We start from the raw sequence: 13,869 nt of genomic DNA, 5'->3' as shown, positions 1-13,869 counted from the left end.
CGCCGCCGCCGCCCCGCGCTCCCCGCCTCCCGCGCCGCCTGCCCCGCTCGCCGGCGGCGCCTTCCTGCCCTCCCTCCCTCTGCCCCCTCCCTCCCCGTCCCGGCCGCCCGCAGCTCCCAGGTAGGGTCCCCGGGGGTTCTCGCCCGCCGCCGGCAGCGCCTGCCCGCGGCGGGGCTCCGCTGCTGTCCGCAACTTGTCGGTCTGCGGGGGCTGCCCCCCGCCGCCGCCCCGCGCCCCCCTCCGCTGCCGCCCGCGGCGGCGGCGGCCGCCGGTGCTTTGCCGAGCAGCTGTCAAACGTTCTGGGCGCTCGGCGGCGGCGGGGGCGGCTCGCCCGCTGTCCCCGCACCGAGCCCCGGCGAATGGCATGACTCTGCCTCCCGCCCGCCCCCCCGGCTGCGGTGTGCCGTAGTGAGGCGAGGGGTGGTTAAACCCCCATCCTCCCATACATACGGTTTTTATTTTTTGTTCCTCTTCGTCTTGGGGCTTTCACATCACGGAACAGGAAAGCATCTGATGCGCCGGCTCACATGCCACTTCTGATCATACGTTGCCTCTTTGCACAGAGCAGGATCGTTGGGAAAGATGGAGATACAATAAGTTGCTAGTAGTGAAAAGTGCTGCGGAATTTCAGTGGTTTCTCCAGTGAAGTGACATATTTTTCCTCCAGTTAAGTTGAAAGCACTGCTTGGCGGAGACTGTCGTTGAGAGTGGGTTTGTGTTTTTCTTGCACCGTTAGGTTTTGCAAAGAGCGGCGATGAAGAGGAAACTGGCACTCTCCGAGATGCAGTTGGTTCTTCTCGTTTTATTGGTGTGGCTACCAACAAGGTGAGAGGATATTTAGTTTTGTTGATCAGTGCAAACATGTATGTTCCAGTCTGTTAAGAATAAGCTTGTGTGAGAGCTTATAAAAGTATAGTATGTCATAACGTAATGAAAAAATCTTTCTTAGCTGTTTGAATGCAGTATTACACAGTTTTCTGAGCAAATGCAGTAGAATGTAGTTTAGGGACCATAAAAGCCTAGTCTTTTGTCCTTAAACAGTTTGTGAATTCATGCTTTATTTCACCATTAAAACAGCAATTTCTTTAAATGCCTTATTGGATCTTAAAGATTTATTGGAGTTACTGTATCACTGTTATTCTGTACCACACAGAACAGTCAAGATGGAGAAAGAGATTATCATGAAGTCACACGGCAAATCACGGTCTCTAAAATAATGCTTAAATATTTTGTAATATGGGCATGTCTTTTTTTTTTTTCTTTTTTTTTTTTTTTAGTCAAACATAACAGAATTCAAAATGATATTAAAACTTTAGACCTCTAGGTGGAGATAGCATACAACTTCACAATCACATAAAATAAAACAATAACATAATTTATTAATCAACTTTTCTTATGTTAAAGTTCTCCATTTCTAAAGTGAGAGCATAAGAGGAAGTAATTTTAATCACATAGTACTTGCTTGAAGTCCCTAAACTTGTAATTAATTCTAGTTCGTAACTTCAGTTTACTTGCTTTCGTTCTTTGGCTGCAGTAGGTCTTGTCCTAATATGGTAAGGGTTGTATGCCAAATAATGCAAGTTTCATATGATTTTAAAAGTCTGCAATTATTTTTGTTTGTTTCCCAGTGAACAAAATATTTCTTGAAACTACATTTTCTATCTCACTTTATACCCAACTATGGTGCAATATTAGTTGAGTCACAGTGGGCCAGATCCTGCAAACCCTACTCAAGTGAGTAATCTTATTGACGTCAAAGAGACTACATGCGTAATTAAGGAGTTTATGCCTGAGTAAAGTTTGTGGGATTTGACCCTAATTTGATATAATTTTAAGATCGAATTTCTCAGTGGAGTCTTGGGTTCAAAAAACTGTTGTATATTAAAGAGAGGCTTAAAAATGGCAGAGACTTATGGTACAGAAATACATTTCACAAACAAAAAAAATGAGCCATCCAGTAATTAAAATTAAGAAAAAACTGACACATCAGTAAAATCACGCATGACGTTTTGATGTGTTCTTTCGAAGTTATCTGATTTGGGCCGATTATGTGTTTTATGTGGTGGAAAGCACCGACTGCAATGATTTACATTTAAATACTTCCTCTATGCTGTTGAACTGGAGACCAACAGAAAGCCCTGTGTTTAGTCATTTTATAGCTTGCTTTAGAGAAAGCATCACCCAAACCTACTTTTCGTTTGGAGGAAGAAGAAAATATGCTTGCTTTTGTGGCATTCAGAATGCCTTGATCAGTAGTTCATTCAGAGATGATAAATACTCAAACATTTCAGGTTAAAAATTTAGATGGCTGGAAAAGGTATAAATGGTAATACGTGTAGCATATGATGCTTTACTCTCTTGATACCAATATACTGGTATTAAGTAGGTAAGACTAATGAGCTCATGCATTTCACATGCATGGTGCTTAAAATTGCTGGCACAGTAATAGTTGCATGTGTGAGGCTTTCTGCATGTGAGGGTTTCCCTGACACCAAACCCCTTTGGTCTGGGTGCCCAGGTCCCAGAGGACTGTTAAGCACCATAGCTGCCTGGGCAGCAGGTTCATGTTCCAGTCCCTAGTGTGTTCCACAGAGATTTGACCCATAAAGGCTGTAATGTCTCTATCGGGGAAGTTTGAAACAATCGGTGATCTATAGATTCTTCTTTATTCTTTATTTATTATTTCTTTCTCTATCCAACTTTTATAAGGTTTGTCTGCATCTAGTGGAATACGAGATAATGCTTTTTATGACAAAATAACATTTTAAAAATATGAAGGCTATTCATAGCTATCCTGCAGCTTGCTAGTCAGCATTGTTGTTTCCACCCGCCAACCGCTGGCGTCAGAGGACTCCCTGAGCATGATCACTGGAGTTTTCCCTCATGTTAGTTCTTCTGGTCATGTACATTACATGACCATTGGGTGGAAGCATATCCACAGGATTTATCCACAGATAGAGTATACCTAAGTGAGGACAGATAAGACAGAGCTGGAAGGAGATGGTCCTTAAGTGATGTGCCACTGAGGCCTGGGAAGCTCTTTTAGGCTTTTTCACCTACACAGCCAAATGTGTTATTGGAGCTTGCAGTAGCATTCACAGCAAGGCAACGATGACTGGAAGTAGAGACTACTGGAAAATTACTTCCTTGAAATTTTAAATAGTATGTCATTGACTCTTATATTTCTGAACTTGTTGTATATATACATGTAAATTGTATGCTCTTATACTGTTAACTACACCCTTCCTGTTAGAGTGCAGCAAGTTAAAGGCCAACCTGAAAAAAATGCATGTTGAGTGTATCTTACAACATACCTAGCATTTTCTAAAATGTAAAATGTCCATTTAGATCAGTGCTGGCTGACTCCCTGGAAGATGAAGCTAAGAATAACATCACCATCTTTACAAGAATTCTAGACAGACTTCTGGATGGTTATGATAATCGCCTCAGACCTGGATTAGGAGGTAATAAAACCAATTAAAGATTGATTTTTTAAAAATCAATTTTAATGTTCAGATTTTATGCAATGATATTCTTCCTTCAGGGTTTTTTTTTCCTAACAACTGGTATATATCTTGATAAATTATTTATAACTACATTCACCCAGATGAATCATTTGAAGTTTGAGGAAGATAACATCTATGAATGGAAAGGAGGCACTTTCACACATTTATCTTAAGTAAAAAGAAAAAAAAATCTGGTGATTTAACAAAGTAAAACAGAATGAGAACAAAAATAACATCTAAAGCTGTTATTCCAGCTAGGGAATTTTGGTTGAACAACGAATGCAGGCTTGATTTCCTGCAATGCGATGAATGTATGTTTTTAGAAATCTGCACAAGTGTTTTGTGTGGTGTGTGTGAATTCTATGCTGTAGATTCATTTATCGGCTCAGTAAATTCAGTGGAAATGTATTTTAACTTCCTTGGAACTAGGGTTTCATTGGTAATATAAATTCTGTTTCTGGGCACCTTGCACTTATTTAGGCATTTGGAAAAAGAAATAAAGAAAAAAGAGAATACTGGAAGACAGAGGTCACTGCACTCTAGTGCCATGATTGTCCACTATTTTTCAAAATGTCAGTTAATATTTTCATTTTAAAGCTCTATGCCAGCTTATGTCAGTATGTAGGCAAGAAATTTAAATAATTTGTGTGGTGTTGAAAACATTACTGTGCAAAAAGATCTCTGGCATGGGGAAGGGCTGAATATCTTAGTTTTGATAATATTTTATCTACTATTACTGTGTATCTGCTGTTTATGCTAACATTAACATGTAGGTATCAAATATAACACTGTTACTGTTATTATTTGTAAGAGTTTTGATAATTATCATTTTCAAGTGGAAACTGTTTCAGCTTGCTAAAACTAATTCTAGTGCAAAATCCCTGGGAGTCATTCCTGTTGATTTCAGTAAGATTGGGCCCAAAGCTAGAGACGTGCTCTACCTTCCATGGAAATTACAGTAACAACTCAGTTTGATCAAATTAGGAATTAGTTAAAGCTCACAGTTTTTATCCAACACTATTCCATCCTAACCTGTGGCTCTGCTGCTCTTCTGGTCCTGGAGAATCATAGCTTGCATCTGACACAGCAGAAAGTGGGAGCTGGCGCTGGCTGGAAACAGCTTTCTCATTATACATTTTTTTTTAACCTAGGATATCTTTTCGTGTCCATTTCTGGCCTCTGTATAATGGAGGCTTGTGAAATATTTTACATTTAAAGACTTTTTAATTTAGATCATACATAAAATGGGACTTATAGCACGGTTGATGTGAGAATTTATATAGTGATATTTTACATGGAATTTTGATTTCTTTGCAAAATACCGAAATTTAAGAATTTAGGCATTGTATACATATACCATGACTTGCAGAAACATTTCATATCACCAAGCTCATGTTCAGTTGGCAGGTACTTTATTAGAAAAATAATGAAAGTTTATTTTCTTGTTTACAACAAGCAATGTGCCATTTAATCAGAGCAGTCTGCAGTTCCTTTGCATATCAAATACTCTTTTTAATATTAAAATTTAAATTGTTAAGAACATGATATTAAAAAAAATCAAATGGATTTTTCTTTTAGACTTTTCATTAAATCTACTTCCAAATACCTTCCTCTTTACCTGCATGAAGCCTCCTAGGTAATTAAAACATACTTTGGGAGCACAAAAATTAAAGAATTTACATCTGTTTGATATTAGTGTACATGACAATCAACCCATGCAGAACATGTGTGAAATGGAACTGTGTCATGCATATTAAACCGTGATGATTCATAACACATTAATCTTAATCTTCAAAAATACTTCAGTCATGGATGGATGGATTCCTACAGTTTAAAAGAATACTTGTAAGTGCCAGTTGTGATAATCCGTGATATGAAGTATACCAGACAATGCTTTTGTACATAATGCATAGTAATTATGGACTTCTTTATTTCAGGAATTTTGTGGCACTTTATCCCTTTTTCTCTATTGACCTATACTCTGAAAAGAGATATGGAAATTTTTTTTCCACACTATGTGCCTTGTAAGCCCTGGCAGTTTCTAAAAGTGTTTTTGCATAGATTACTGCATTCTGACCATGATACACATCATTAATTTAATATACTTAGTCTAAGTTCTGTTCTTGCATTTTTACGAATCTGAAATAGCTCAGCTGAAACTAGTAGAATGTTTACTTTGGCATAGCAGTTTGCATAATCATGCTACTCTACTATGACTGAGATCACAATCTGGCCTAACATGTGCTACAACAGAAATAGTCCAGGGTCTGAGATGGATTCTTTTAAAGTCTTCTGAAAGCAAGAGCTGTCCATCAGCCCACTTTCACTTGCTGTGAAAGACGTTTTCAGACATGTCTTAGAGCAAAAATTCAGCTCATTCTTTTAGTAATGAAAAGTTTTAGCTTAACACCATCAATTTAGCTAACCATTCACCCACAAAATGGAAACATATGGGCTCCTCGAAAGACTGTATATAAATTCAGCTGAGTAAATGTATGTTTGGGAATTAGTTCTTGAATTGAGGGATAGATTTGTAATTAATTTTACTGGGAGACTTGGTGTAAGTACTTACAGTATGTAACTTGATGCTTTACTGATACATCGCTACACTTCAAAACTGAGTACTATTTTCTGTAGATGACTCAGCTTTAAGTTTTACTGGTGATATAAACAGGTAATTTATATCTGTCGTATAAACAGGTTTTGGCTGTTGGCTATTGGCTGTCCTAGCAACTGGGATCCTTGAATGGTGTATGAACACTACAGCGATGAAATAACCTGCAAAATGGGTGCGGGCAGGGAGAAGAAGACATTGCACAATCCTCTGAAGCCAGAGACATCTCATATGACTTAGATAATACCCCAAGCTACTGTGTTTGTATGGATATGCATGAGTGTATTCAAGGGGAGATAATTTTTTCTCTGTACTCATTTTTTTGCTAAGCATAGGATTGCAGGTAGAACACTCTTGACTGCACTTTTAGTTCTGACATGAACTGTTTTACCCAAACATTCCATGCCATTTCTGCTTAGGCATCAAAATAAATTACAAGATTGGCTTAAAAACAAATTCCCTATGTCATTAGCACTAATTTGTATGAAGTTCAGCCTTGCAAATGACAAGTGAGAAAGAGTTTGATTGTTTATGATTTTCTACAAAATCATGAAAATATTTTTTTTCTCTTTATTCACTGTAATATTTGCCAGACATCTAGGGTAACACTTTTTCATAAATCCTTTGATTTTTATTGGGATGTAGAAAAGAAAATCCACATAACAAAAAAATAAGCAGAGAATCAAAAGAGAATCTAGATCTTCAAATAATGAGAACAGAATTTTGAAGCTAAGATATAGCTGCATTCAAATCTGGAAGTGATGAATTATCTGTCTGCTGTGTCTGCTCTCCTCTGCCCCATGAAGAGACATGATCATGTTGGATATTTCAGTATTCTGACCATTCCTCCATAAGCTAAGCCTCCATTACTTTCTCACTTTTGAAATTGGTAATTTCCAACAGCTATAGAACTTCTGTCTGTTCTACTCTCCCAAATTTATAAAACATAATTGAATAAAAGGCTCAGAAAATGAAAAAAAAAATATTGGAGGGGAAAAAACTGAACAAACAAGGGAAGTTACAAGGACAGAGGACTGGACTTCATAGCTTGAAATTTCAACAGCCATATTCACATCAAGAAGAACTATGGAAATTTATACAATTTGAGGATCCTTCCTCAAACTGTGATCAGTCTCACCAGCTCCAGGAGTGGCATTCTCATTGTAAACAAAGAGGTGAATGCTGCTTGTTAAAAAAAAGAGGAAGATGAGACAGTAGGTAGGTGAAAACTAAAGGCCACTGTGGTTCCATTTTGAGTGATACATCTCTGCTTTCAGATGTTCTGATTACTTTAAACAAGAATCTCTGTTGCATTTCACTTACAAACAGACCAAACCCCTTTTTTCCCCAAAATTTTGTAAATAAATTGGGCAGGAAAACTGAATAGAACTGAGAGGAATTGTAGCTGACTGTTGTTGTCAAAGAGATGGTGAGGCCTGAGCACTTGTGGGTATGATCTTTCATCTTTGGAGCACTGGATGTATCATTGCGTGGAATCAGTGTAGTAGTGTAGAATATCAGACTCAGTGATTGAAAGTTTTATGGAGTGCTCTCCAAAACCCATTTTTTCACAGAATACCCATCCTCCCCAGATCAGGAGAGCTATATACATATATATATTTCTATCTGTGTTTATCAAATACTTGTATGTTGTCAGTTGCCAGGACACAGGGCCATGATCATATGCTGATAATCTGGAATATGTTAAGTTTAGGGCAGTATATTTACACATCTCTGTGATTCAGAGTTTTTAATCAGCTTCAAAAAAGTTTGTAGTTGCACCAGTCCCCTAGCTGGGCATTCCAAACTTACCGGTTTTTGTCAGCCCTCGACATGCTTAATACAAATTCAGTGTATCGTAAAAGAAGATTCTTTGACTATTTCTTTTGCAGAACACTACTGGAAAGCTTTTACTAGTGTTTTTAAAGAAAAAAATGGCAGTTTCCCCACTCAGTTCTGGTTGCTTCCTTAGCCTTTCTTGGCTCCAGTTTCATCTTTTGGAAATGGTAATGTCTCTCTGCCAGAGCAATTCAGAGCAGCAGTTCCATTTTCTAAAATCCCACTATCTTTGTAGTTATGCTGGAACACGAAGTAAACTATTGTATGCTCTTTTTTTTACCTGGAAGACCCACATAGAATCTTCCCAAAATAGTGCTTTCAGAGGAGTCAGAGAGAAACTCAGGTTAATTTTTGTTAGTGTTGTGGATAATATGTACTGGCAAAAAGCGTTCCTTATAAAAAATGGAAAAGCAATAGAGAGGAGGATATGAAAATCTCATTACTTATCCAGGGCATGCAGATGGTGCTAAAATCCAAGAACAGAACTAAGTCATAGCTATAAGCACTCCTAATGAATTATTAGGAAAGTGGAAGGGTAAAAAACCCTCAGAAATCTCTTTGATACTGAAGAACAAATCAGCAAAAATTATGTAGAATAGGATAGTGACTGAGCGGCTAGACAAAGGTTGTCTGTTTATCTGTCTATCTGTCTATCTGTTTAAAGTCTGTGAATAAATGAAGAGTGAGGGTAGCAAAATAAAAAGAATGCTATCACTGTGCAGAATATTGCAGCTGGGGAAAATGTTGCCTGATGCAAAGTGACAAAATGTTACCCCTCAGAAGAGTTAATAGAAATTTAGTTACTTTACAGTAAAGTTATCTATGCCTATAAAGGATCTTGTCTGGGAGGATCTCCTAGTTCACTGAAAATGTATATTCAGTACTGTTTTTTTTCTCCTGGCAAGGCATCAGCCTTTGCTTCTAATGCTAGAATTACTGCTGACAACACCAAGGCTGAATTAAAGCTTTGCTTACTTTTGTCTCATCTACAAGGCAGGCGTGAAAGCAAATACTGCAAATTTCTGTGTAGCTCATTGGTGCTCTTTGTAAATAAGACTGACGGGATGGTTGAATTTTTCAGAGAGATTTGATGGGCCAAGACAAATATCACCTTTTCTCTGTGATGCAGTTATTCTGGGTTATTTAGAAAGTAGTTGAAAAGCAGTAGTTTTGCTGATATCCAACGTATTCTACTGTTGACTGTTTTGTACTAAGGCCTTTTATCATGTTACATAAATCTTGCAAAGATTTTTTCTGTCTGAAATATAGAACTGCTTCTCATTCAGGCTGACTAGTTTAAATAGCTAAGTACCAAAGGATTGCAACATCATAGTCCCAAAGTTTTTATTACCCTTGTGAAATGATACAATTTGCATAATGCCATCTGAATTGGAAATATAATTATTATCTAAATAATCTAACTCTGAAACATTTTCAGAAATATTTAAGTGCATTAGAAATTCATCCAGGATAATTTTTGGGGATTTTAATGGATTTCATGGATTTTCAGTAGTGGATTTTAACCAAGTAAAAAGTGAATTTAAACTGTAGTAATCAATGTATATGTTACTTGCAATGACAAAATTGTTAGTAATTCTCTAGAAACAAAGAGATTTTGTAATACAAAATTAAAAATGTTCTGGGTTATACTAAAAGATGTACTTAGAAACAGTATCAGGGAAATCCTTTGATGTTTACTGCCATGGAGTACTCCATTTTGTGTATTCTTTGTATAGGAGACACACAGAAAATTACATTTCAAATATTTTCTTTAATAAGATATACCAAAAAAAGACTGCTAATTAAGAATGTAAGAAGGAAGCTATAGAGATCTCTTATTCAGTTATATAATCACCTAAAAATATTATGAAAGTTTTGGTGAGGAACTGTTAAAAGAGCGGTTAATAAAACATTGATGGCCTTTGACTTTTTGGGTTTAGATATATAGGATGCAGACAATATTTGTAATACCCTGCTCTTCACAGAGCTGGAAAAATGGACCTTAAAAGTGTGTTTGATTTAAGAAAAAATGGCAGTTACAACATGCTATGATAGGAGTAAGCATGACTATTTTAGAGCTGTTGATTTCTGCTTGTGTGGTAACAACCAATATTTAAGAAAAAGGCATGCATAATTTTCAAGACAATTCATTGGCAAGTTTTGACATTTTATTTTCAGTGAAAACTGAAAACTTGGGATTAAGTGAACATGGAGAACTCCTTCAGCTTCTTTGTGTAGAAAAGGCTGGGGGCTTTTTAACCTTTGTTCTTGAAGCCTCTGATGGTAAATATATATTTAAGTATATTTCCTGTATTTTAGCACCCCACAAAGAAAAAACTGCCACAACACATACATTTGGCATAGCACAACAGGCTTCTACTACATTCAAGGCATGACTGTGGTGAAATTAATGTAGTAATACTATATTTATTTATTATACATAATCAAAAATGACAAAAAAATGAACAAGAATTATTTTTTTCCCTCCTTAGCTTTACTAGGCAAGCTCATAACTGTTAGGCCAATGATGGTGATTTTCAACAGTTGCAGAGATAATGGCTGCTCAGAGATGTGGTGGAGTTTCCATCTTTGTGGAGACACCCAAAATTTGACAGAATATGACCTGGGCAACCTGATCCGTCTTCAGATCTGACTCTGCTTTGGACCTTCGAAAGGTTCTTTTTAAACTAAATTATTCTAAGATTCTGTGACTGACAGCCAGCAAGATAATGAAATAATGGCTGCAGTTTTCCATCTTAATTGACAAAGGTGAAAAAAATTAAATTTAGTATGTCAGTTCTTGAAGATATAGTTGAATAAAAACATCCATGTAGATGAAAAGTTTAGACTGCTTATGAGCAGAAGAATGCAAAATGTTGTACAACTCTTGAGCTTATTATTCATGAAAAATCCACTGATAAATAGAAGATTTGGGATAGACAAAAAAGATCTGCAGAAATGCAGAGGATATATCCTTTTTTTATGGTCCTTGCCTTGTATTTTTTAACATTCAGCAGTCTCTTGACTTGACTAATAGACTAAAAGTGACTCTAGCCACTTTTCTCCTACCATCACCATAAACTGGGGTCCTGAAAAGGGTTAAATATTGAAAAAGACAGTATTTTAAAGGCGAGGCACTGTATTTAATTTCTATTTCATTTCTATTTCATTGAATCATTCTCAATTTACTTTGGCAGAGTACAGGGAACTGAAAAGCTGCACAACACTATATCCTAGAAATCAACACCTCTTCAGGAAGCACCCAGGAACCTCTAAACACTGCCCTTCTGAAGTGCCTCAAGACACTTTCCAGAATTCCTCCTGTTTTATTCTTCTGTTTTTATATTGCCATTCCCTTTTCTAAATACCTGTTTTGTACATTCTTATAGAAAATGTCCACTTGTCTTCTTTGACCAAAATGTCATTAATTTATTTCATTCCATGTAAATACAGCTTTAACTAAATCCAGGTGAGACATGACATGTAGGTGCAGCTGTCTACTTTTTTTTTTGTGGCGTGAAACCCAGACTTGCCTTACCCACCTCCCAGGCACAGTCACTAATATCCAGCTGCCTGAAAGTTTTCTTATCTAATGAACCTGGATGGAGGAGGCAGACTCCTGGGTAGGTAGAAAGCAAAAATCGTTCTCTATCTGCACATTGTATGGCCTTCCTTTGGTGCCAATACAATTTTGCTGGTGTTGTTGAGTGGTCTGAGCTAGATCTGTTGATTCTGGCAGTATTCCTGAGTACATATTCGCGTGTGTGTGTTTTCTTGCAATGCCACCATTTTGTGACCATTTTTAACAATAACCTTTTCAATGAACAATCTAATGCATCCAATTTTTAGAACTAATAATGTGGAGAGAAGAGAGGGAGGGGTGTTTCATCAGCAAGGATCATATAGAAGGCCATTGTAATTGCCTGTATATTAAAACTGTGCCGGCTTTGTTTTTTACAGTATTTTGGTCTGTATTAATTGTTGGTATTAGTGGCTACTATTAATATTTAACAGTGGCTTCTAAAGATGCCACTGGTGATGATGTAGAACAAAATGCTGTTTTTCAGCAACCTAGAGTTAGGGTAATACAAGCCAAGGTGAAAAACCACTATGAGCGAGAAACAGGGGAAAGGGCAGGAGGGCGGGACAAAAGAGGTGGGGAGTGAAGGAGGGAGATAAAACTGTAGTACTATACAGCGACCACTTTTAAACAACAGGCAGATTAAGACAACTGTATGATAATTTTTTCAAATATCCTTTGGAAACTTGAAAGTAGAATGGCGTAAGCAGTTTTATTGTTATGGTATATGCATACATTTGAATTTCTGACATTAATGTTGTTCAGCAATGAATAATCTGTCTCAAGAAGCAGCTATAGTGGATGTGTTGCTGTCCAATTCACCAATCTGCTAAATTAAAGCATCATTGGAAGATTTTGAATTAATACTGTCAAAAGTCTAATAAATTTTAATTATAAGAACCAAAGCACATTAATATGTCAAGATTAATCTTTAAACATATTTTATGTCTGTTTTTTCCATGTTAATGCTTGAATGAAATTAATCACAAGCTAAAGGAAATTTTGTTTACCGCTGTCGCCTTAATAATAGTTTGCTTTATAGTGCAGAGTATGTCAGCACTTGTTTTCTGAATTTGTACATACAAAAGGTGTGATTCTGCTAACCTTCTAGAAGTGGTGTTGCTATTTGGGAACCGTTTGTGTGGTTACTTTGTAACACACAGTTCTTGCTTCACATTCCATAATTCCTTGCCGTATGTTGAGGGCTATTTAATAATTAGAGCGGTTAACTTTGTGAAGGCAATGTAAATCAATTTCCTTCTTACCTGGGATTATTGTGCACTCTTTAGTAAAGTTGTGCAGCTGCAGAGATTGGATATGGTTACATCTAACCAAATGACATTCATTTTTTAATATACCTACTTACATATTTGGTTCTGCATACCCATTTTTTGCTTGAACCAGTAGAGATCATGCATCCTTATCTGCAATTTGTTTGGAAAAACATGGATGCCTCATGTTCCATTTGCTTAATCTGTGCTTTTTACAAACTGTAAATTAAGTATTTTATAATCTTGTAGTATTATGACTAATAGACTTGATTGCAATTCAAATTCAGTGCCATGGACTACTGACCATCACTATGTTCTGAAACATATGGTTCAATAAAAATCAGTTAAAAACTGTTGTGCATTGTAAAGCGAGATCCATATCTTGTAGACTGCTTGCATTTGTGATCTTTGATGGGAAAGTAGTTTCCTGGAATTACCTGTCTATGTTTAACGCCTTCTTATTTTTTAATTTAAAAAATTACATTCCCTTGATTCCTTAAATACCTAAATGTCATGAAAGCAGTGTATCCTCTGATTGAATGATTGAGCTGTTGTTAGTTCTCTTTTTTGTTGGTCTCCATTGCTTGGTTCTAATTCTCTCATTCATGAGAGGTGATTGTGTTCCAACACATTCCCTGCTTTTTCTTTCTAGTATCCATTCTCAGTTGTCCTAAGACAAGGACTAGCTGTCCTACTTCCTCAGACCACTTCTATCAGGAAACTTGGAGTTAATAGAGCTTATTAGAGTTATTATTTGCATCCTCTCAAGTGTGAGCCTCTCAGCACAACACCAGAGAGCAGAAATGGAATGGAGCAGGGAAGAGAGTCTGTGTTTATCTTTAAGAATTTAGAGGTGAGTTGAAGGGACAATTCCTGCCCTTAATACACCAGTGTAATGTTCTACATATTCATTCTGAGTGACAATCTAAAGGCTACTGGAGAAGCCTTTTTATGCTCAGTTTTTGAAGTAATTTATGTTTTTCAAAATTTAAAGGTTAACTGAATGAGAAGAAGCTGAGGAGCAGTTGGAGTGTGGTGTATATAAATGAGGAAAACCAA

At 36.9% G+C, this 13,869-nt stretch overlaps 1 protein-coding gene and 1 long non-coding RNA gene across 2 annotated transcripts in view; one reads left to right on the top strand and one right to left on the bottom strand.

The window, feature by feature from the left end:
- Positions 1–726, bottom strand: part of LOC113943544 — a 47,813-nt gene extending 47,087 nt beyond the window's left edge. The window contains exon 1 of the long non-coding RNA XR_003526379.1: positions 451–726. This is a non-coding gene — a long non-coding RNA (uncharacterized LOC113943544). The remainder of the gene's footprint in view (positions 1–450) is intronic.
- Positions 45–13,869, top strand: part of GABRA2 (gamma-aminobutyric acid type A receptor alpha2 subunit) — a 56,717-nt gene continuing 42,892 nt past the window's right edge. The window contains exons 1-3 of the mRNA XM_027635426.1: positions 45–120; positions 737–825; positions 3,349–3,464. Coding sequence (XP_027491227.1) covers positions 755–825; positions 3,349–3,464 — 187 coding nt within the window. The 5' untranslated portion in view covers positions 45–120; positions 737–754. The remainder of the gene's footprint in view (positions 121–736; positions 826–3,348; positions 3,465–13,869) is intronic.

This window comes from Corapipo altera, unplaced genomic scaffold (assembly GCF_003945725.1).
Source record: "Corapipo altera isolate COAL_440 unplaced genomic scaffold, ASM394572v1 22b, whole genome shotgun sequence".
NCBI lineage: Eukaryota > Metazoa > Chordata > Aves > Passeriformes > Pipridae > Corapipo > Corapipo altera.
Note: the sequence above shows the minus strand (reverse complement) of the source record. Positions and strands in the feature narration are given on the sequence as shown.